The sequence below is a fragment of the Doryrhamphus excisus genome, linkage group LG20 (assembly GCF_037039965.1).
Source record: "Doryrhamphus excisus strain RoL-2023G ecotype Guam linkage group LG20, RoL_Dexc_Guam_v1.1, whole genome shotgun sequence".
NCBI lineage: Eukaryota > Metazoa > Chordata > Actinopteri > Syngnathiformes > Syngnathidae > Doryrhamphus > Doryrhamphus excisus.
In genome coordinates this window covers 2,363,388-2,386,473 of record NC_136376.1, presented here as the reverse complement: position 1 = coordinate 2,386,473, position 23,086 = coordinate 2,363,388, and the positions used below count along the sequence as shown (strand labels likewise).

General features: G+C 39.9%; 3 protein-coding genes across 7 annotated transcripts in view; 1 reads left to right on the top strand and 2 right to left on the bottom strand.

The window, feature by feature from the left end:
* LOC131107968 (protein FAM53B-like) overlaps positions 1 to 8,341 on the bottom strand; it is a 39,741-nt gene extending 31,400 nt beyond the window's left edge. Inside the window, exon 1 of the mRNA XM_058058510.2 lies at positions 8,197 to 8,341. The gene's annotated coding sequence lies outside the window, so the exon portion shown is untranslated. The remainder of the gene's footprint in view (positions 1 to 8,196) is intronic.
* A 3,540-nt stretch (positions 8,342 to 11,881) lies between these two features.
* Positions 11,882 to 16,145, bottom strand: eef1akmt2 (EEF1A lysine methyltransferase 2). Of its 3 annotated transcripts, none has more exons than XM_058058961.2 (6): positions 15,984 to 16,145; positions 15,386 to 15,451; positions 15,061 to 15,175; positions 14,759 to 14,866; positions 13,329 to 13,539; positions 11,882 to 12,048 (listed from the first exon to the last, which is right to left on the bottom strand). In XM_058058961.2, exons 1-6 carry the CDS (start codon positions 16,079 to 16,081, stop codon positions 11,951 to 11,953), a joined length of 696 nt encoding a protein of 231 aa, XP_057914944.2. In that variant the 5' UTR covers positions 16,082 to 16,145; the 3' UTR covers positions 11,882 to 11,950. The 3 variants fall into 3 exon arrangements, with proteins under 3 accessions (XP_057914944.2, XP_057914945.2, XP_057914946.2); XM_058058962.2 differs by having other exon boundaries at positions 15,396 to 15,451; positions 15,984 to 16,075; XM_058058963.2 differs by lacking the exon at positions 15,386 to 15,451 and having other exon boundaries at positions 15,984 to 16,097.
* On the top strand, positions 12,187 to 23,068 carry abraxas2 (abraxas 2, BRISC complex subunit). 3 transcript variants are annotated; one of them, XM_078787211.1, is made up of 9 exons: positions 12,187 to 12,418; positions 17,127 to 17,220; positions 17,889 to 17,925; positions 18,235 to 18,301; positions 18,412 to 18,602; positions 18,698 to 18,820; positions 19,113 to 19,197; positions 19,283 to 19,400; positions 20,302 to 23,068. In XM_078787211.1, exons 1-9 carry the CDS (start codon positions 12,305 to 12,307, stop codon positions 20,853 to 20,855), a joined length of 1,383 nt encoding a protein of 460 aa, XP_078643337.1. In that variant the 5' UTR covers positions 12,187 to 12,304; the 3' UTR covers positions 20,856 to 23,068. The 3 variants fall into 3 exon arrangements, with proteins under 3 accessions (XP_078643337.1, XP_057914943.2, XP_057914942.2); XM_058058960.2 differs by having other exon boundaries at positions 12,274 to 12,420; positions 17,130 to 17,220; XM_058058959.2 differs by lacking the exon at positions 12,187 to 12,418 and adding an exon at positions 16,071 to 16,268 and having other exon boundaries at positions 17,130 to 17,220.
* The last annotated feature ends 18 nt before the right edge of the window (positions 23,069 to 23,086 follow it).

The following is a 23,086-nucleotide window of genomic DNA, read 5'->3' as shown; positions in this document are numbered from 1 at the left end:
AGCAAAAAAAAAATTGGCATAGCATGCATGTGTTGACGTTTACTAGATTGGTTTTAACGTTTCATAAACAAAAGGTCAACTAATTAATTGATAACAAAAAAAAATCTTGATCTTGATACAGGTACCTGAAAAATAACCCCAAAATGCTGTAGTCTACATGTCATGGCCACTTGATTATATGGGAAAATTAAGTACCAATTCATTGTTGTTGTTTTTTTAAATATCATTTTTATACTTAAATATATATATTTTTTAATTATTATTATAATTATAATGTAATTATAATATATATTAATAATAATATAATATAATACAATTATTATTATATAATCAGTATTATCAGTATTATTATTATTATTGTTATATTAAAAATATATTATATGTACATATAATATTTAAAAATATCGTATGGGAAAATTAAGTACCAATTCATTGTTGTTTTTTTAAATATTGTTTTATACTTAAATATATATTTTTTTTTATTATTATTATAATGTAATTATAATATATATTAATAATATAATATAATAATATTATTTTATAATATAATAATCAGTCTTTTTATTATTATTATATTAAAAATATATTATATGTACATATAATACATATAATATTTTAAAATATGTATTTATGGGGTTCCACCCGGTCTCTGTCGTATGGGAAAATTAAGTACCAATTCATTGTTGTTTTTTTAAATATTGTTTTTATACTTAAATATACATATTTTTTTATTATTATTATAATGTAATTATAATATATATTAATAATATAGTATAATAATATTATTTTATAATATAATAATCAGTATTTTTATTATTATTATATTAAAAATATATTATATGTACATATAATACATATAATATTTTAAAATATTTATTTATGGGGTTCCACCCAGTCCCTGTCGTTATGCCTTTGGGCAAGACACAGACACTGTGTGAATGCCAATGAATCGGCAGCCACGTTTCCATCAGACTACCACAGGGCAGCTGTGACTACAGATGTAGTTTACCACCACCGATGTGTGATTGATGAGTGAATGAATCATGGCTTCACTTCATTGTGAAGTGCTTTGGGTACCTTGAAAAGCGCTATAATATTATATTTCATATTATTATTCATTCCAGCAAATGTAATTTTGCATTGACTATTTCATATTTAGTTATTCTTTTATTGTTATAGAAATAAATAGTTGCATTCCTCTAATACGCTGCGATAATATGTCTTTCTGAATGTTCTCAACTCCTGTAGAGCAATGCTCGCCAAGGGGGTTGTGCCAAAAACCGGTGGATCTTGGGATGATGTTAAAGTTCCCCCCCTAGACACTAAGCAACGGTGCCTCTGGTGGTTGTAGACAAGTAGTGCACTACATTTTGCATTAATTTCTTACTGCAAGACACACATTTTTAATCAAATTGGAAATTATTTCTTCATCTTTTGTTATGCAAAATCCCTATTCGGTGCATATGGGAATAAAAACTAATTAATGCAAGGTAACAAATAGTACCACAACGCTACATTCCGATATTACTGCGTTGGCTGTGATGCACTTGCACGTGCCCAGACGAAGGAATGCGTTTTCAGGCTTCGAAAAAGCAATAAACTCATGGCGAGAATGCTACTGTAAAAACTTGCACAAGGAAACACCACAATGGGAGCATGCAGCATTGCTGCTGCATTACCAGAATGCTTTTCATGTTCAAGTGAAAGTCTTTTTTTGGGGCGGGGGGGGGTGGGGGTTGAGGCAGCACTTCTCTGGTGTATGTGAGAGAGCGGCTCTTTTCTTCTCCTCTCTTTTCTTGTCTCGGTGGGCGTCGAGTCACCAGACACACAAATCTACCACGCTAACGAGGAGGGCATATACACAAACCGCTCAAAAGTTTGGGATCACTTGCAAATTTCTTTGTTTACCAAAGAAAAACACATTTTCATGCATTTCATAAACAATTTTTTTCCATTTCACAAACATTTTTATCCATTTCACAAACAATTAAAATGATTTTCAAAGAAGGGTGTACATTTTTGCATAGAGGCCTACTATCAACAACTGTCAGTCCTCTGCATCAATCTCCTGGTATGGCTGCTAATCCAAGTTCATCATTTTATAAGGCTAATAGATTATTAGAAAAGCTAACTAAAGCTAAACTAAAACTAAAATCTCTTACCATGCTGTTAACTACTCCCTTCAGAGAGCAGCACAAACTGGGTCTAACAAGGACACAAAAACGCTGCACAACTGTGCAAGAAGACAACTTTTCCGATTGTTCCTGTTGGAAGTAAGAGAAATGGACTTAATCCGTTCCAGGGTCAAACTGTAAACAGAATGCACATTGATTGCATTCTTAAAAGAGAACACTGTCTGTGCCTTTTACACAGAATAAGTGGGATATTGTAGTGACGACTTATCATCCAAAGTATAAAATACTTACACTACCGCTCAAAAGTTTGGGATCACTTGCTATCAACAACTGTCAGTCCTGTAAAACTAAAATCCCTTACCATGCTGTTAACTACTCCCTTCAGAGAGCAGCACAAACTGGGTCTAACAAGGACGCAAAAATGACGCACAACTGTGCAAGAAGACAAATATCTCAGAGTGTGTAGTTTAAGACAAAGACGCCTCACAGGTCATCACCTGGCAGCTAAAACTAAAATCTCTTACCATGCTGTTAACTACTCCCTTCATAGAGCAGCACAAACCGGGTCTAACAAGGACGCAAAAACGACGCACAACTGTGCAAGAAGACAAATATCTGAGAGTGTGTAGTTTAAGACAAAGACGCCTCACAGGTCATCACCTGGCAGCTAAAACTAAAATCTCTTACCATGCTGTTAACTACTCCCTTCATAGAGCAGCAAAAAACGGGTCTAACAAGGACGCAAAAACGACGCACAACTGTGCAAGAAGACAAATATCTGAGAGTGTGTAGTTTAAGACAAAGACGCCTCACAGGTCATCACCTGGCAGCTAAAACTAAAATCTCTTAGCATGCTGTTAACTACTCCCTTCAGAGAGCAGCACAAACCGGGTCTAACAAGGACGCAAAAACGACACACAACTGTGCAAGAAGACAAATATCTCAGAGTGTGTAGTTTAAGACAAAGACGCCTCACAGGTCATCACCTGGCAGCTGCACTAAATAGTAGCCGTCAAACACCGGTGTCAGTATCAACAGTGAAGCGGCGACTTCAGGATGCTGGACTTCATAGCAGGACTGCCAAGAAAAAGCCAGATCTCAGACTGTTTGTTTTCAGTGTCCCTTGCATGCAGTCGACAGGTTTGAGTTTCACCCTTTAGTACTAATATGAAGAGAGTGTAGCGTGAGGACACACACACACACACAGTATATAGACACACAAGGCATGGCAAATAGCAAACTCTTTTCTGGTCGCTTGGCTTCAGGGCCAGAAGAGGCATGAAAGAGGCTCAGTGTGAGAGGAACAGAAAGCTAAATGACACACTAACTGTGTGAAAAACAGGAAAATAGTCAGACAGAGAAAGACAAAAAGAAACTGAGAAGGGGGGGAAGGGGGGTGGCAGATTGTGCGTTTGCGTATTGAGCGAGTTGTGGAGTAGATGAGCGCCTCGCTTGGCATGCAGCTGCTTCTACGACAGAATGGAGTACAATGTGCCACTTGAACACACACACACTGGCAATGGTGACTGTAGAGCAGGGGTCTCAAACTCAATTTACTTGGGGGCCACTGGAGCTCGGGTCTGGGTGAGACTGGGCCGCATCATGAAAAAAAAAAAAAAACGCATTATTAAAAACAAAAAAATTAAAAAAACTTCGCTTTTGTTCCAATTTTCTACAATAAAAGCTCTGATAAAACATTCCACTGTTCTCAAATATCTTACTTTCTATTTTTCTACACAAAATAAGATGAAAAATAAATAAACAAATCAAGAATAAAGAAAATCAATCAATCAGTAATAAATAAATACATATAATAATAATAATAAAACGGCAAATAATAAAAACTTAAGAAACCACATATAGTTGGTGGGTAGACAAATGATTTTTTTTCAGATTAAAATGAACAAAGCATTATTAGAGCCCTGTAGACATGACAAAACACGACTATAGTCACATTTATACTCTTTTTATTTACAACATATTGCGCAACTGCAGGGTCTTGAGACACATGCTAACTCGCAAACTTAGAGAGCTAGCGACCTAAACGGTAGCCTTCAAGTTATTTCCTTTCAACTTAAATAGCCAAAAACTTACCACTTCCACACAGATAGGGAGGGTAACTATTAACAGTTATTTAACCTTTAACATGAACATTAATCAAACTTAATAATTTTTGTCTGGGTACATGATACCATACAGCATCCATATCAAATGTGCGCGGGCCGCACTAACATTAAACTTTCATATCAAAGCGGGGGCCTCAAACTAGTGTCCTGCGGGCCACATTTGGCCCGCCCGCCGCGTGTTTGAGACCCCTGCTGTAGAGCCTACAGGTGGGGGTCCAACTTTGATTGGCCGATTATCCTTCATTAGACTGCAAATTTATTCAAAATTATTTAAATTATTTGTGCAATTTACTGTTTATGCTGTACATTGTTGTTCATATTTGATCTCATCTATTTATTCTCCACATTATTATTATTATTATTATTATGCGGGAGCTAGGCAACAACATTTCGCTGGCAATTTCACTGCTGTGTTATTGTGCAATGACAATAAAAGGAAGTCTATGTCTATGTCTAAACTAGTCGATACGGACTCAACAGCACCCCTGCTGGCTGAAGGCAAGCAGTGCAGTCCATTTTGACCACAATCACTCAGTGCCTCAGACAAATTTTCTTAAAAAATTACTAAAAAAAATTGACGTCAGTGTGCGTTTAAGGCACGGGTGCTCAAAGTTCGGCCCGGGGGTCATTTGTGGCCCACAAGTGTTTTTTTGGTTCCCTAGTTCTGGCATATTCCCAACATAAAATTAAGCAAACATTTAAACACTTTCTATTTGTTTTGCCAACTGTAACACAAAACTGATATGTAGACTGTTTCTATTTTAATAATATGTGATGTATTGTAATGTATTGTACAAGCTATTGTTTTTAGCGTAAAAAAAAAGGTGAAAACTATTCAATTTTAGGACTAACTTGCGTTTTTTTTGTTTTTCTTCCTTTGTGATGATAGCAAATATAGGACCACTGCCATAAAACGTACTGTGGCTGCAATATACACCGCAAAAGTTAGCGGGTGATGTCCTACAAGTTATTAAGGTAAGGTTATTAATGTAAGCACACCATTTTTTTTTCATATACAGTGTCTTTTTTCAGTATTTTAATTTACTTTCAGTTTTATTTCATTGCACCTTGCATATTATTGTTTTTTGTTTACACTTATAAGAATGTTAAAAGGGTTCACAAGCTAACAGTTTGACCCTGGATTGCATTATTATGTGTTTTTTTTTAGCAGCGGCCATGAATGGCTATGTTTAACATATTCCAAGGTAAAAATCCAAGCACTTTTTGAGTACTTTTTGGCACCTGACAGCCATGAAAAACTACATAATAGTCCGAGTGTACTTTATCTGTATTATGAGACATAGTTTTATGTTCTAAACATCGACTTTAGCACTGTATCCAAATGTATTCAAGCGCTTTTTCAATACTGCATTCAAATTCAAGCGTTCTCAATAAGTAGTCCCCGTGGGAACTTTTGCAGTCAAAGCCTCTTGCAGCGGCGCTCTTGCAACATCAGTTTGCATGATGGTGTGACAGCAGGAAATGCAAAAGCAGGCCATACTGTATATTATTGTGAATATGGGCTTATCTTCTCAACTGTCAAATGGAAGGAAAACGCAGACTGAGCATGCTCCTTATGAGGTACGCTCTCCTCTGACACGATTCGAGGACACTTCCAGAGCAGTAAACCAAACCGTGAGAGTGAAATACACACACACACACACACACACACACACACACACACAAAACAGTCCCAGGTATTCCCCATTAGGGAGCCCTGCTGGTGTTAAACCAGTTTTTTGTTGAAGGTGTCCACAGAGATCAACCAAGCCGCCATGCAACAGCAAAGAAGGGCAAAACAGGCCACTTCCTGGCCCGCAGAAGAAAAGGAACCTGCAATCATCAGTCATCATCATCATCAGTCGAAGTTCATCGCACGCCGGCGTTGCTATTTAAACGCAAAAAAAGTATAAAGGAAGCTGTGTTCGAGTACTGTTTCTACTTGCAATGGTTGGTCAACTTTGTCCCTCCATTTTGTTGGCACAGCACAGAGACAAAAGGCGCATTTTTCCCAATTGCTGTTTAGTCAGAGACAGGCGTCCGTTCTTGAAGTCAAGTTCTTGCACAGTTGTGCAGCGTTTTTGTGTCCTTGTTAGACCCAATTTGTACTGCTCTATGAAGGGAGTAGTTAACAGCATGGTAAGAGATTTTAATTTTTGGATGGCTTTTCTAATAATCTATTAGCCTTATAAAATGATGAACTTGGATTAGCAGCCATACCAGGAGATTGATGCAGAGGACTGACAGTTGTCGATAGTAGGCCTCTATGCAGAAATGTACATCCTTCTTTGAAAATCATCTGATTCATTTTAACTGTTTGTGAAATGGATAATAATGTTTGGGAAATAAAAAAAATTGTTTGGGAAATGCATGAAAATAGGTTTTTCTTTGGTAAACAAAGAAATTTGCAAGTGATCCCAAACTTTTGAGCGGTAGCGTCAGTATTTTATACTTTGAATGATATGTCGTCACTACAATATCCCACTTATTCTGTGTGAAAGGCACAGACAAGTTTTCTCTTTTAAGAATGCAGTCAATGTGTATTGTGGTGACAGTTTGACCCTGGAACAGATTAAGCCCTTACTTCGAACAAGAACAATTGGAAAAGTTGTTGTTGATATTGGTCTTCTTGCACAGTTGTGCAGCGTTTCTGTGTCCTTGTTAGACCCAGTTTGTGCTGCTCTCTGAAGGGAGTAGTTAACAGCATGGTAAGAGATTTTAGTTTTAGTTTTTAGATTTTTAGATGGTTTTTCTAATAATCTATTAGCCTTATAAAATGATGAACTTGGATTAGCAGCCATACCAGGAGATTGATGCAGAGGACTGACAGTTGTTGATAGTAGGCCTCTATGCAAAAATGTGATCTAACCCTAATCTGATTCATTTTAATTGTTTGTGAAATGGATAGAAATGTTTGTGAGATGGAAAAAAAATGTTTTTCTTTGGTAAACAAAAAAAATTTCAAGTGATCCCAAACTTTTGAGCGGTCCTGAATGTCATTCCTGTCTTTGACAAAGGTAGTAATTGGACGAGGACTGTATTTGCCTTTAATCAAATGCCTCTGAATCCTGTCCAAAGTTCCCACCGATGGAGTACTAACTATTTTATACTTTGAATGATATGTCATCACGACAATATCCCACTTATTCTGTGTGAAAGGCACAGACAAGTGTTCTCTTTTAAGAATGCAGTCAATGTGTATTCTGGTGACAGTTTGACCCTGGAACGGATTAAGTCCATTTCCCTTACTTCCATCAGGAACAATCGGAAAAGTTGTATTTGAGCGTGGTAAATCAGTTTTAAGGGCGCAGCATGACTCATCACAACAAATGTTGATTTGACCTCAGGCCTCGTGTTCCTCGCTGCTCTGACAACAGAAACAGCGGCGCGTCCTATTGTTTCAAGCCACCGGCATTCAAATGCATATGCATTATGCTCACTTTTAAGAGTCACAATGAGGAGTGACTAATGGCTGTCATCAGAGGAAGCAAACATGCAATGTGCGGTTGCAGATTGCATGGCATCTCTTTGGCTTCTTCGACACTTTTGTTTGGTCTTGAAAAAGTATGTGTGTGTGTGTGTGTGTGTGTGTGTGTGTGTGTGTGTGTGTGTGTGTGTGTGTGTGTGTGTGTGTGTGTGATGCACATGAACAGCTTGATGTGTGACCACACAGATAGTAAATGTAGGGGGATTTTGGAGCTGGGTGCAGACTAACATGCAGCAACAGGTTAGCCATACATTCAACCACACAAAAAAACACATGAATCAACTACTTACATACAGTAGGTGAAAGTATGAAGTATATTATAAAGCGTATTCACATACAATATTACACTAAAATACAAACAAAATGCCCTACAGCAAATTAGCACTGTTGTCATGTTGCGTAGAAAATACAAGTCTTACAATAACAGTGTTATTAACACATTTACTACCTGGCCAGCAGAGGCTCTTCCCAAGTTAGGACATCTTCATGGAGAGGAGAAAGGGAAAGTTTCTGAAAAGTTCCAATGCGGTCTCAGCCGCTTGAGGAGCGAACCAAGACTGCGAGCAGCTGAGAGCTGCTAGCTGCTTTCTGCTCTCGGCTTTCCATCCTAACAATGTCCGCTTTCAGGTCGACCTCGCCGGAGGGAGGGCGGGGCGGATAGCCGTAAACTACTTTCTCAACACTTAACAATAACGCTTGTGAGAACAGAAATCAAACATGTGTGCAAATTAGTGAAAATTTAAGAGCGGTGTAAATCAAAAAGTTAACTATTTGTACAGCAGATGCGACTAAAACATGACAGACATAAAGAGAACACCCCTGTCAAGTTGGTATGTTCCACTGTGGTCCTCCCCCAGGCATTTACAATACCCGTGTGCTACTTTTGCCACTCCACCGCTTTCAGATACTCTTAAAGTTACATTACATTTTCAGCCTTTTAATGATTCTTTTATAGTTTATTTAAAGTCATTTTACTTTCATAATCACATTGTAGAAACTCATCTGATTTAGTCTAAACGTTTTTCAATAACTTGTTTTATTTATATTTAAAAGTATTGGTTTTTTTTCACTTAATCTCTGCAATAATCATGTTACCTCAAACGCACCTTGATATGCCATACTTGTAAAATGGGTAAAGGCTTAGACCAGAGGCTTTCTATTGTATTGTGACCGAACTTGAAACAGAAACCAGGAAAATGCAACAAAATGGAGCGCATACAAGCGTTTTTTAAGAGTTAATTACATGTTGAGTACAAGAAATGTGTACACATTGGCAGATCTGCGCTAACATTATTGCAACATGGAAGAAGTTGAGAACTTGTGAATAAGAAAATTTGATTAAAAAATAAATTGTTGAGTACCGACATTGGATTTTAGCATCTTTGATACACAAAATATATCAGAACTTCAGTTCATTTTTCTGTATGCAACCCTTTGTGGAAAAGTTTGGACACCCCTACTGTAACGTGCATCTTCTAAAATCATCTCCCTTCCCACCCCCACCTGGCACTCCTGCCATGGAAAACTTCCCTGCAACATGTTAGAGTAATCCCCCCCCATAAAATCCTATTAAGACACCTTCAAACCCAGAGGAGCAAGAAAATAGAAAAAAAAACCGCTATAACTATTTGTATAAAATGAAAGCGTAGTATTCATGCTAGCGTTGGCACCGTGTCCGCACAAGCGGAATTAAAGCATCGTTTTGGAACCAGCGCCAACCCCAAAGTGCTGACTGCGGGCTTTTGTGCAGGACAGCTATTGTGGTTTCATACCGTGAATGATTTATAACGGGATGTTTTTTGACATGATAGTACAGCATGTGAAGATGCAGGCAAAATGTAATAAACGATAATAAACGTGGAAAAAGGGCGGCGTAATGGATTGAGCGTGAGATGAGCCTTTCCCCAGTTTGAGTAAAAAAACTCGGCGCGGTGACTCCCATTGGAACACTGGCTTCCAATTAGGAGTGCGGAGTAGTTATTTATGATGGCCGTGGCAGGGAAGCCTCATGGCCTCTTGTTTATTCATTATGTCAGCAGCTCTTAATCACGACTCTCAGGACCCCAAAGCCTCCTGATTAGCTCATTAGCTTGGGAGGCTTTTTTTTTTGTTTGGACTTGACAGATGGCTGCAGTTAACTACCCTGGGTCAGGCACTTAGGGGAAGACCCGAATGATAGAAGCCTCTTTTCCTCAGAAACCGTGAAACAGGTCTGACAATAAAATGTATTTGCATTTTACACAGAATATTGCCAGACACCGGCTGCACGGTGGGCAAGTGGTAAGCGTGCAGACCTCACAGCTAAAAGACCTGAGTTCAATCCCACTCTGTGTGGTGTTTGCATGTTCTCCCGGTGCATGCGTGGGTTTCTCCGGTTTCCTACAACATTCCAAAAACATGCTAGGTTAATTGGCGACTCCAAATTGTTCATAGGTATGAATGTGAGTGTGAATGGTTGTTTGTCTATATGTGCCCTGTGATTGGCTGGCCACCAGTCCAGGGTGTACCCCGCCTCTTGCCTGAAAACAGCTGGGATAGGCTCCAGCACCCCCGCAACAAATGTTACCATACTATTTATATTTAGCCAAACAACGATGCTACAACATTTATTCATTCATTCATTTTCTATCGCTTTTTCCTCACGAGGGTCGCAGGGGTTTCAGGCAAGAGGCGGGGTACACCCTGGACTGGTCGCCAGCCAATCACAGGGCACATATAGACAAACAACCATTCACACTCACATGATGCTACAACATAAACTGCATAAACCCGTCCTCTCGCCCGAAGACAGCTGGGATCGGCTCCAGCAACCCTCAGACCTCACAGCTCGGAGACCCGAGTTCAATCCCACCCTCGGCCATCTCTGTGTGGAGTTTGCATGTTCTCCCCGTTCCGGTTAATTGGTGGGGCCGCTAAATAGCTTGACTTCTCAAAACGATATGCGTTCAAAAGAGTAATTCATGTGTTTAGATGTGAATAACACCATTATCACATTATGTTCTTAGCTTTTTGTAGAAAGTAAAGGATTTCAGTGGAGGAATGATGTTTTGGTTAATTGGTGGGGCCCACTAAATAGCTTGACTTTTCAAAACAATATGCGTTCAAAAGAGTAATTCATGTGTTTAGATGTAAATAACACCATTATCACATTATGTTCTTAGCTTTTTGTAAAAAGTAAAGGCCAAAACGCCACTATTGCTTCGACCAGTCCAGGGTGTACCAGCTGGGATAGGCTCCAGCATACCCGTGACCCTCGTGAGGATAAGCGGATATATGGATGGACACCATTTTTCCATTTTTAGTTGAAAACATCCCCTTAAACACGGTCCTGCAGGGTGGATTTACAGAAAGAGGTTTATGCAAAACATGGCATTCTGTCATTGGGCTCCTTTTAACAGGAAACACATTGTCTCCTTTGGGTCCATCTGAAGCAAAAATCACAGTTTGGCTTAGCAATCACCACAAGTGCACTCAGATGAGTACTTTAACAGTAAAAAAAAAAGGTTGTGTTGAGAGCGGGTGCACATTGACTACGTTCACAAATGAAAGGCTCTTAATTCCACATGACTTGGGAATCTTCTCCTGATTCCAAACCAGCATTTCTTCAAACCGGGGCCAAGTGCTCATCAGAGCTAAGAGGTTCCATGTGAAAACAGTTTGACGTGATCAAAAGATCCGCAGCAGGCGTATGCATTACTCAGCCGTTTCAGCTCGTTTTTCGTCAATACGCTTTAATGGCTTTCACCCCGGGGACGAATAAATGTCTTGTCAGTGAACATGGCTTCTTTTGGTTACGACACACAAGACAAACCTTAGTCCCGACAGTTGCATTAAAATAGCTTGATGATAAAACCTGCTGCGGCATGAACACACCTTTAGCAATAGCGCCTTGGGGGTTTATAGTGTGCATTATTAATGGCCGAATTGGATCGTTTCCTGTTTTTGACATCCGCTAGTTGCACAAATGATCACTGAAAGTTGCACCATAATTTTTTTTAGGGGGGGGTTTCGACCACAGAAAGCTAATCACATGAGAGATTTGGTTTAGTTGTTACGCCAGATTCACTTCCTGACCGGTACTGGACATGTCCAGTTGCTGGGAATCTAACTCATGCCGTCTGCACATACCACCAAGGACACCGAAAGCTGCACTCTTAATAGAAAAAAAAGATTAATTTATTGAAAAATCAAAAACAGACACATTAATGTACTCGTTTAAATATTAATGCAGTCACACTGTTGCCCTTCTTGCCGCCAAACTGGAAAGTGGGTGTGGGTAACTCTTGCACAAGTTCAAATCCTGTAAGACACCAAAGAGGGGAAATAAAATAAGTCATTGGTTACGTTTGTGTAGCATGACCAAAAGGCCTAAATAAACGCTTTAACATCCCCCAATTGCTCTCACAGGCCCCTCACGGCCCCCTGCTGGCATTCTCGTGTAACTGCACTCATGTGATATATTGTTTGTGTTGCAAGGTGCTCACCAAAAAGGGTTACATCTATTTAAAATTGATTTACAATGCACTCTGAATCAGTTAATCGGGGATCGATTGTCTATGTCTGCTGAGGCCGAAAGGGGGAGCTCTTGGCCGCGGCGCTCCATCCTGGATGAGGATGCCAGAGGGAGACATCGTGTCTGGCCATCCTTATTCACATATTTCCCCCTTTTCAGGTATGTCACGGACATTATATGTGTTGTGCTGCAACATGTGAGCATTTTTGAGCATGTTTGGTGCATTTTGGAAACTTTTTGAGACATAGTTTGGTACCATGTTGTAGATGCTACATGGTACTGTAAGCTAGCTAACCGACGTCTGTTAGGAGGGTAATGGCACGGTTTATGTTTAATGTATGTATTTGTTTAGGTAGATATGTACAGTACATGTTCTTTCTTTAGATGTTTAAAATGAAAATGCTTTGTGTTTGAGTTGTCTGAAAAAGTAGAAAGGGACACTATTTGTTGTTTTGTTGATTTGCTGTGTCTACTTGTGGGAAACAAAATGGCTACCGTGTGCTTGACATACATTTTTTTTAATGTGTGAAATAAATTTAAAAAAGTATTCTGGATGAGGATGCCAGATGGAGGCATTGTGTCCGACCAAACTTATTCACATATTTCCCCCTTTTCAGGGTTCTAACACTGACAGGAGGGGTGGGATGACGGCTCATGGGCCACTTGCCAAAAGTACAAAAACTTCAGACAGTTGTTGCCTGGAGCTTAACAGCCTGGCAGGTAACCGTCACCATTGAAGAGCTATGTGTTGACTGATGGTCAGACAACAAAGGAGCCCAAATGTAAATGTTTGTGTTTCAATGCCAGAAGCCACAAAATGTTTCAATGTATTTTGCTCTTGTGGATACAACACAGCTACAAATAAAACGAGAAATGTAGTCACACACAATCACAACGTATCCCTACTGACATCAGCAAAATACAGATAAAAAGTGTGGTTGCTCTACCTAGTGGTCAAGTAAGTGAATTACATTATGCATCAAAATCAAAGATAGTAAAAACAGGCCGATTCATCACTGTAATGGAAATACGCGCCACAACAATAATAAGACCCCCCCCCGGCTCACCTTCAGCAAAACGCTCAAGCAGCTGTTCTTTAGTCCAGTTACAGGACGTGATGGAGAAGAGCCCCTGGTCCTTCAGAGCGTCTTTTAAAGCTCGCACATAACGTTTTTTGACCTCACTGCTATGGTCAGGGCTTAGGCTAATAGCGTCAAACGTTCCTTTGTCGATGCAGACGTCGAAACCCTTCAGCTGCCCTTGACAGAAGTCCGCCTCCTAAAAATGAAAGGTTTAAAAGAATAGGAGGAATAAGAAGGATCTCAGAACAAAATGTACATTACAAGAAAAACATTATTAGATTTTTACAAAATAATTTACGAGAACAAAAATCATAGTTCTAAAAAAATAAGGTTCTAATTTCCCCCCCCAAAAATTTAACTTCACAGGAATAGCCTTGATTTGATTTCGGTTTACAAGAATAATGTTGCAATGTAATTATAATATAATATTGTGATTTTATGAGAAAAACAGCAAAAAATAAGACGAGAAAGTAAATTAAAGTCAAACTTTTACAAAAAAAAAAACACTTCAAAAGTCATAATTTTATGGAAATATTCCAGAGATAAAATGAGAATTTGATTTTTATTTTAGGTCCTAATTTTTATGTTGGGAAAAAGAAATAAAAATTTATATTATTACTGAAATAAAAAATAAATAAACTGACATCAGGTTGTAATTTAATGAAGAAAAAAAAAGTCAATTTTACAGTAAAAAAAAGAGCGAAAAGAAGAGGCGATATTTTACGATAATCCTTTTAAAGTCATCATTTTGTGACAATAAAATTGTAATTTTTCAGAAATGAAGTGGGGAATTTTTATAATAAGTTATGGACAATTAACATATGATAATGACAAAGTCCATTACAATAAAGCCAAACATGATTTTTTACTGTTGGGTTAGACTTTTCTGAGAATATTCTCATATACACATACATACCCCCCCCCAAAAAAAATGTAAGCCTTGTTTTCTTTGTGATGTTCTTGGTATGACAATGAGGACAGGAACATTCTTTTCAGTCTTTGAAGTGCATGCATCTGACTCGACTTGTACACCCTCAGGCTTCACATGTACACAAACACGGGAAAATGCAAATAAAAATAAAATAACTGGGGGGGGGGGCTTGGTACACAGTACATACATACAGAGGAAACCACACCCATCGGGAGCAGAGCAGAGCAGATGTGGTTTCATACATCCAGCCAATTTCTTTGGTGGTTTTGAAATGTGAATGGTGGCCACCCTTCCATCACTTTCAGGGCCATCTTCCTAGATGTCTGCCACATGCTCAACACAGCAGAAACCCAGGCAAGGAGCCACTGGATTGTGGAAAAACTGTGACACGCCAGCCATCTTTCACATATTGACGCATGGATGTTGTTTCGATCATGGCAACACACACACACACACACACACACACACACACACAAAAACCCACCTCAACTTTGACATGTGTTAGGTTCTCTGCTTGCAGAACACTTTTTGCCAGCTGTACAGAAGCTGTGGAATAATCTATTCCTGTTAAATTCCGGAATCCGTGTTTAGCCTTTTGGAAAAAGGAAAGAAAAGACAAAATGAATACACTTAAAAATCTTACATTGTAGTCAGCATTAGCTACTATGCTATTAACTACGCAGTGTAGTGGTCTCATTATTGCGACTTCCACCTCCCAATAAGCCTGTCTCGGACTCCTTCCAATCCATACTCAGAGAACCTACTGTATGTGTATATTTTTCATACCAGTTCGACCAAAAAGGCTCCATTTCCTGTGCCAATGTCAAGAATGGCAGAATCTTCTGGAACTTTTGCGGTGCCCATCCATTTTAGCACACGGCTCATGCTTTCCTCACCAAACCTTGCAGGGGAGTAACAAAAAACAAAACAGATTATGCTAAGTTACAGTGAGGTGAAAAAGTGTTTATTTTCTTGCAATACATTTTCAATGTACATCCACGTTCATATGATGGATTAGAGTTTGTGAAAAGAGTGTAGTTTCGGATGGTGGAATTCTGTCCATAAAGTAATGTAAACAAAATGTAAACAATATTGTGGTAGTTTTGATTACCATATCTCACCAACGTCACCGATGTCCTTGAATGTTTCCAGTTCCCTTCGGTATGCATCGTCCCAACTGGAGATAACATTTAGCAAACATTACAATAATAAATTACAGCTAATACAATGAAGTTGCAATTTATTTCCCTTTCCCTCACGCCTACCCCTCCGAGTGGCAACCACTCCCCTATCGATGGTTCCGGGGTGAATTATGTACCGGCAACCTAGCACTACACAATACTATATATTGTACTTTTTACCTTGTTTATTTATACATAATTTGACTGGATGTGTTCCATCAGTCAAATTAAATCAAGTCATTAATTAAAGTTACGATTAATTAAAATTACGATTTATTTACCTTTACGTTTTTTTCCCGATTACCGAGTCGAGTCGCTTTTCTTTTTTTTGATCCGCATACTGATATCGTACGAAAATATGTACTTTTAATGACTCTCTTTACACAGAACACAAACGTTCACTGTTAGATTTTTTTCATCATAAAATACGGGTTTTGTCACATTGCTACTATCTAGGTAAAACGTAACAACAATAAAAGCTTCAGTCGTTGACATATACTAGATCTAAATCAAACTCAAAACTCTTACTATTCCTTCGTTCCTAGTTGTGAAGTGTCAAAGTCGTTATCCGAGCCGCTGTCCTCTTCTGAGTCCGAAGTGTGTGTGCTTCTCTCGTGGGCGTCCATGTTGTTTTTAATTGTTTGGCGCCTAAAACACTACTTTTCCCACAAGGCATTGCGGCTCCAGTGACGCCCGTTTCCAACCGCAGGGGGCAGTGGGATTGATAGGGATGTTTCCATCATGGCGGCATCCATTTCAGGTTATACTTTTAGTTCTGTGTGTTACCACAGCGCCAATAGCAACTCCGATCATGTGAGTATTCCACGTAACGTCGCTAAAGACAAAGAAAGATGCTCAATTGTGTTTCCCCCCGGCGTTGCTTATCAGCGCCATTAGTTTGTGTTGTTTGCCAGTGTCATTATCCTGTTGCTGGCTAGCTAGTTATGGTGTCGTCTATTTACCGGTGGATGTGTTCATTATAGAGAATATACTACGCGCTACGTCAATGCAGAACTTCTGTAGTTAGGCAATATTTATTACGGTTTCACGCTACATAAGTGACAAAACATGATCAATAATCACGACAGACTATTTGTGTTGTTTTAGAACAGGAAGTGCCTGAAGTTCCAGGAAATACTCAGCTGTTAGCTACTTTGCTTGCTAGCAATTCTTTCTAGTTTAGTAACCGAGTATATCATATAAGAAAAATGTCATTGGGTTTATTAAGAGGCTAAAACTCTGTTTTTATGTTTCTGATTTCCGCATTGAGAGCTGCGCTTGTCACCAACTTGACGCCTGTTAGCATGACGTCACCATCACCGTACTTTTAGCTGTTTTTTAATCTGGATAACCACTGGTTTCTTTAATCGGTGACAAAATTGGAAAGAAAGGCTTTGTTACAGTAAAGCTCAAGCCAACACCCCAACTACTGTCAATCAAAGTTACTTCCAAACTTTGCACTGCATGTTTGTCAACATTCCTAAAACAGCTGCGAGTTCTACGTGTTGTGCATCTTAATTTATCTTAACTCTCACACAAGTGTAAAAATAAGTTAACCAGTGCTGTAATAAAAGATGCATTGTGAATTTTTCAAAATTGTATGTCCTAAAGAGCATTTAAAAGTCCTGTGTGTTGGTTTAAGTATCTGAGTGTAAGATGTGTTTGTATATGCAGGAGGGCTTCCTTTTAGGAGAAGTAAGGCAAGAAGAGACTATCAGCATCAGTGACACACAGATGAGCAATGCAGAACTGCTCCAAGTAGTAGGTAAGGCTTCCCCTATCGGGTATGAAATTATATTATCGATTTAGGCATTTTTTATTCATGAGCTTAAAGGGGACCTATTATGCCTTTTCTACTTCTCTGAGCTATAAACATTGTGACAATGTTGTATTCACGAATTAAATAATACCAAAGTGTCTGGAAGTGAGCCCTGAAAGATGTTTTGGATGGCTCTGCACGCTTGTTTTTTTCTAACGCCGAGTTCTACTGACGTCAATCCGATCCGGATTTCCTTATATGGGCTGCAGATTGCCTGCACTTCACAAACACAGCTCTACGTATCCGGAAAACCTCAGGAGTGCTTGGGAGCATGACCAATCACAGCAGAGTGGCCGTAGCAAGTGTCCTGGGGAGGAGCAAATCAAACCGACTATTTGTTTGGGTCGGAAGCAGGAAGTCCATAGAAGCACTGCAGAAAGAGATGCAGATCTAGAAAGCTTTCGGTGCAGGTTATTGTGTGTAACTGCTCTATAGGAGTCCACAACTCAATACAAAGCACTGAAAATGAGCATAATGGGTCCCCTTTTTACAGTTATCCACTGTATGTAAGGTGCTTACCATGTAAAAAAAATATTATTTTATAAACAATATGTAAATATGTTAATGTAATGTCAGTTATTAACAAAACATATTTCTCTTTTTGCTTCCAACAGAAATCCATAAACATGACCCTTGCGCACGGTTGTTTAGGTAAGCTCCTGGCAATTATATTTAGTATGGATGCTGAGGGTTTGTCGTGTAGTGAAGGAGGGAACATGACATAAGCATTGTAAAGCTTAGTTTACACTTATTATTCACTTATTATCAATACATTCATTTTTAAATAGTAAGATTTATAAACACTGCTGAATAAAAATTGATATTTCTATTTATTTTGTATTTGATTAAATAGCCAGCCACTTTATACCCATTTTAGAACGTTAGATGACCCCATTTGACAAGATTGTGTAACACCAGCGGGCATGTAAACTGCATACTTTTTTGTCTCCCTCGCACCAGCTTTTATGACTACGCAGGGAAAGTCAATGAAGAAAATCTCAACAGCGTTCTAAAAGATAGGCGAAAAGTGAGTGATGTTTTTTTTTTTTTTGGAGTTTCTTTCTTTGTCGTAGTTCACATTTCGCCATGCCAAAAGTCACCCGAATCAATGATGGATGTCATGTTTTCTTCCCGCAGAATGTGATCGGTTGGTACCGCTTTCGGCGAAACACACAGCAGCAGATGTCGTTCAGGGAACAGATCATCCACAAACAGCTGACTCAGCTGCTGGGCGTGCCCGACCTCGTCTTCCTCCTTTTCAGCTTCATCTCCACGGCCAACAGTTCCACGCACGCGCTGGAGTATGTGCTCTTCCGACCGAACCGCAGGTACTGATGGACAGTTCCTGTAAATCACTTTTTACAGTGTGCTGTAGTTGGCTATTTTATGGGTGGGAGCGCTCACTGGTCATGTTCCCACTCAGTAGGTACAACCAGAGGATCACTCTCACCATCCCAAACCTGGGGAATACAAGCCAGCAGGAGTATAAGGTCTCCTCCGTGCCCAACACCTCGCTCAACTACGCCAAGGTCATCAAAGAACACGGGTAATATTTGGACTCAGTGTCAATCAGGCTTGCTGCATGAAGTTCTATAACAGCAGCGTGACCACTGTGTCGTGCCTATGATGTACCAAAGGGCACTCAAACACACACACACATTGATCTGGTGGACTTAATACCTCCACTGTGTAATTTTTAAAGCGAGACAAGAATTGAACAGTGGAATTTATTACACTTCAATCACAAATCACCAAAATGTTACCACAACAATGACTTTCTTGTAAGATTTCTTAATGATGCCATGAACAGCGTCTTGTTTCAATCAACCTCTCTGCAGGGCTGAATTCTTCGACAAAGACGGCGTGATGAAGGACATCCGAACAATATTTCAAGTCTACAGCGCGCTGCAGGATAAAGTGCAGGTGAGCAGTTGATCCTCATCATCTTTATCGTCACCATTTTGTCGTTTGGACTTCAGTCGTTCTTCCTCCTCGTATGTTTTTTCAGGCCGTGTGTGGGGAGGTAGAACAAAGTGAACGCGCGAAGGAGAAAATTCAAGAAGATGTGAACAAACTGAAACATGAAATTGCTCTCAGGAAACACAAGGTGGCGGAAGAAGAGAGGCGTAAGTGCTTACACCCTGCCCGTTGTGTATAAAACACCCGATCTGGTTGATAAGGAGCCCAAACACACCTCCAAGAAGGAAGGTGGAGGAGTACAAGGTGTCGTGACTTCCACCACCAGTAGTGTCATCATAGAGCAGGGGTCTCAAGCTCAATTTACTTGGGGGGCCACTGGAGCTCGGGTCTGGGTGAGACTGGGCCACATCAAGTTTCCAAAAAAATGTAAAAAACGTAAAAAACTTCGCTTTGGTTCCAATTTTCTACAAGAAAAGCTCTGATAAAACATTCCACTGTTCTCAAATATCTTACTTTTTATTTTTCTACACAAAATAAGATGAAAAATAAACAAATCAACAATAAAGAAAATCAATCAAGCAGTAATAAATAAATACATATAATAATAATAAAACGGCAAATAATGAAAACTTAAGAAACCACATATAGTTGGTGGGTAGACAAATTATTTTTTTCAGATTAAAATGAACAAAGCATTAGAGCCCTGTAGACATGACAAAACACGACTATAGTCACATTTATACTCTTTTTATTTACAACATATTGCGCAACTGCAGGGTCTTGAGACACATGCTAACTCGCAAATTTCCTTTAAACTGAAATAGCCAAAAACTTACCACTTCCACACGGATAGGGAGGATAACTATTAACAGTTATTTAACCTTTAACATGAACATTAATCAAACGTAATATTTTTTTCTGGGTACATGATACCATACAGCATCCATATCAAACTTGCACGGGCCGCACTAACATTAAACTTGTCCTGCGGGCCGCGTGTTTGAGACCCCTGTCATAGAGGATTCCAGTCACAAACCGCTACTGTTGTTGAAATGCCTGACATAAATACTTCACGTCCTGTTAACTGTTGTGTCCTCTGCTCCACAGGGCTCCGTGAAGCCCAGAATCCAGACTCCCACTCCACTCCAGAGGAAAACACGGAACCTTCCGAAACGTCTCATCTATCGAGAATATCTTTCCATACGCCCTCCGCACCGGAGCGGCCCAGCATCTCATCCAACCCGCCCTCGTACGCTGACCTCATGTCCCAAAGCGAATCTCTTCTCTCCTCCTCTTCCCCGCCTACCAGTGCTGCTCTACTGCCCCGGCCTCAGGCTGTGGGGTCTCCGGGACACCCCACCCCGGGCCCACTAGGGATTATCTCAAGCTTGGGCCTCGGCGCCACCTCAAATCCCGTCAGCACTCCCAGCCCCCCGTACCTCGGCAACGGGGACGGATCAAGCTCTGATTCGTTAGACAGACAAGCAGCGGGTCAGGAGTTTGACGACGACGATGACGACGAAGACGAGGACAGTAGCGAATACGAGAACCTAGTGAGCGAAGCCGCCCGTCTGCCCGTGAGCCCCGCCACCCTTTTAGCACGAAGCCGGTCGTCCGCCCTGGGTCCTGACGGGGACACCCGCGGCTCGCAGACCACATAGAAACGTGCCGCCAGGTGTGGACAGGACACGCGCAACTGACGCACCTTCTCAAGCAATCAAAGATAGACAAAGAAGTGCCAGTCCTGAAAGTGAAAGGCATGTGCAGCTGGTGTCCCGCTATTTGTCCTGGTTTTGTCTCCATTTTAAGGGGAACTCATGTCTCACTGGAGGGGTGTGTGTCTTTTTTTCTTTTTTTTTTTGTTTCTTTTCGGAAAGGGGATGCTGTTTCTGTACTTTTCTTTTTTTTTTTGTTGAACGCGTTTCGGCTCCGACAAGGCAGATGCTACTTCCAACCGTTGCGTTCTAGTAGAAAAAGGCAGGTCCTGCTGCGCTTTGTTTCACATTTTCATCACTAAAACTCCGAGCACCCACTCTTGCAGTACTTTTGCACTATTTATTGCCTTCTTTTTAGCGACCTCTCAAAGAAACACAAAGGGAGAGAATCAATCAGCCTTCCAAATAACGTTGAAAGAAGTCCTACTTTTTATTATGGTTGAAAAATCAATGTAACTAGACTTACTTTCACGTGCACAACTGTCACACTTATTGGGATTATGTGCTTACCTGTAATTATTACATTAGCAATCCAGCATGAAGTGGAGTCACAGATTTGTCATGTAAGTGACTGATAGATCTCAAACTAAATTACGCCACTTATTGGTGCTTTATATATATATAAATGTATATTTTTTGTCTATTGGTGTCAGTTAACTTCATTAAATTGGCACGAATGTCTTGCTCTTCTGGGAGGGGGAAAAAAAACACTGAAATTGTATCGCGCTTTGCTGCACTTAAAAGTTAAAATGTACGATTTCCTTTTTTTAATCTATGTGCTGTACCAATGAGGTCATGTCATTACCACTTGTATAGTCCCCCTTTGACACCCACTCTGCTCATCTTTTGTACATTGTACACACACACAGGGTTTCAAACACAAACACAATGTACTGTAGCTTTACTAACCAGATGCTTACGTTTTCCCTTCTATTGCTGCAACACGGAAAGCTATACCACTAAACGACAAACTGGCTGCTATTTGCACTCCACACTGCTCCTTGTCTTGTTGCTAACTTATAACCACCGGAAGCTCACTTCTCGTCCGATAGTTCACTGTTAAAAGTATAACTGTACGGCTAAATAACCCCTGTAGTGTGTGAATTCTAACAATATAGTTGAGAATACATGCCATGTATTTTTTATCTGATTGGATTAATATTGCATGCGTGGTCTTTGGGCAATAAGATTTTGCTTCAGTACACGGCGCATTCCAATTTACAGTATTGGCAGTTACCGTCTGCACAACTGTTCTTGGATGACACCCACACTTTGTCATATACAATTTAACCGAGTGTCGCGACTGTGGCTTTGCTGTCTATCTTGTTACAAACTGGAATCCTAACTGCAAAAGTCAAAGGGAACCTGCTCGGTGACTTGTAGACCTGACCTAGATGTGAAATGTTACCAAAGCTTACGCAATTTAGTCACGGATGCCGTTCTTTAATGGGCCGACCGGTACCTCTCGCAGGGCGTGTGTTCAATACGGTCACCGGCAGGTTGTACCCCCTGACATCCCAAACTGACACATTCTGAATCCAAGCTCGGCTTTTAGTTACGCAATCTGTATGCACGCCAGTTTGCCTTAGAGCTGTCTCATTTGCATCACTGATCAGGAACTGGCACTCTTTAAAAAAAAAAAAAATGTTACTTCATATTCAACCTGAGTAACACACATCTCATCACGTGATGTAGGACAACATGACATTTACTGTATGGCTTTCGCTGGAGAACTGGAGTTTAAACAAGGAACTAGATTAAATAATGAATGTACAGTCGACAAGGGAGGGAGTAGCATTTAGTTGACTTTTACTGATGGTGGTCCTTTGCTGTTACCCTTTTTTGGGGGTTATTTGGGTAGTTCAGCCTTGTGTAACCTCGACTTGACGATCAAAAACCAGCAGGGCTGTGGTGCTGTGATCCAATGGTAGTTTTTTTTTTTTTAAGTATAAATTAAACACTCATGTACTCTTATTGTATAGAGTAATACTTCCCTTTCTCTTCTTTACCCAAATGGGACACTACGACACCTCCCTGAAGCACACACTTGAGGGACTCTTTAGGGTTTTTATTTTGGATTTGTGCACTTGGAAGAAGACAAAAAATGTTTGAATGAGCACAGAGGGGGGGGGTGGAATAAATGAGACATGTATATGTGGTATGTGGTGTCTTTCTTG

Bases quoted from the DNA above. Each gene is read 5' to 3' on its own strand.
- abraxas2 (XM_078787211.1), top strand. From the start codon at position 12,305: ATGTCTGCTGAGGCCGAAAGGGGGAGCTCTTGGCCGCGGCGCTCCATC. The intron at 12,419-17,126 runs AGGTATGTCACG...TGTTTGTATATG, and splicing joins TCACATATTTCCCCCTTTTC to CAGGAGGGCTTCCTTTTAGG. The intron at 18,302-18,411 runs GTGAGTGATGTT...TTCTTCCCGCAG, and splicing joins TTCTAAAAGATAGGCGAAAA to AATGTGATCGGTTGGTACCG.
- eef1akmt2 (XM_058058961.2), bottom strand. From the start codon at position 16,081: ATGGACGCCCACGAGAGAAGCACACACACTTCGGACTCAGAAGAGGAC. The intron at 15,452-15,983 runs GTAAGAGTTTTG...TGTTATCTCCAG, and splicing joins CAACTAGGAACGAAGGAATA to TTGGGACGATGCATACCGAA. The intron at 12,049-13,328 runs GTGAGCCGGGGG...GGTGTCTTACAG, and splicing joins GCTTGAGCGTTTTGCTGAAG to GATTTGAACTTGTGCAAGAG.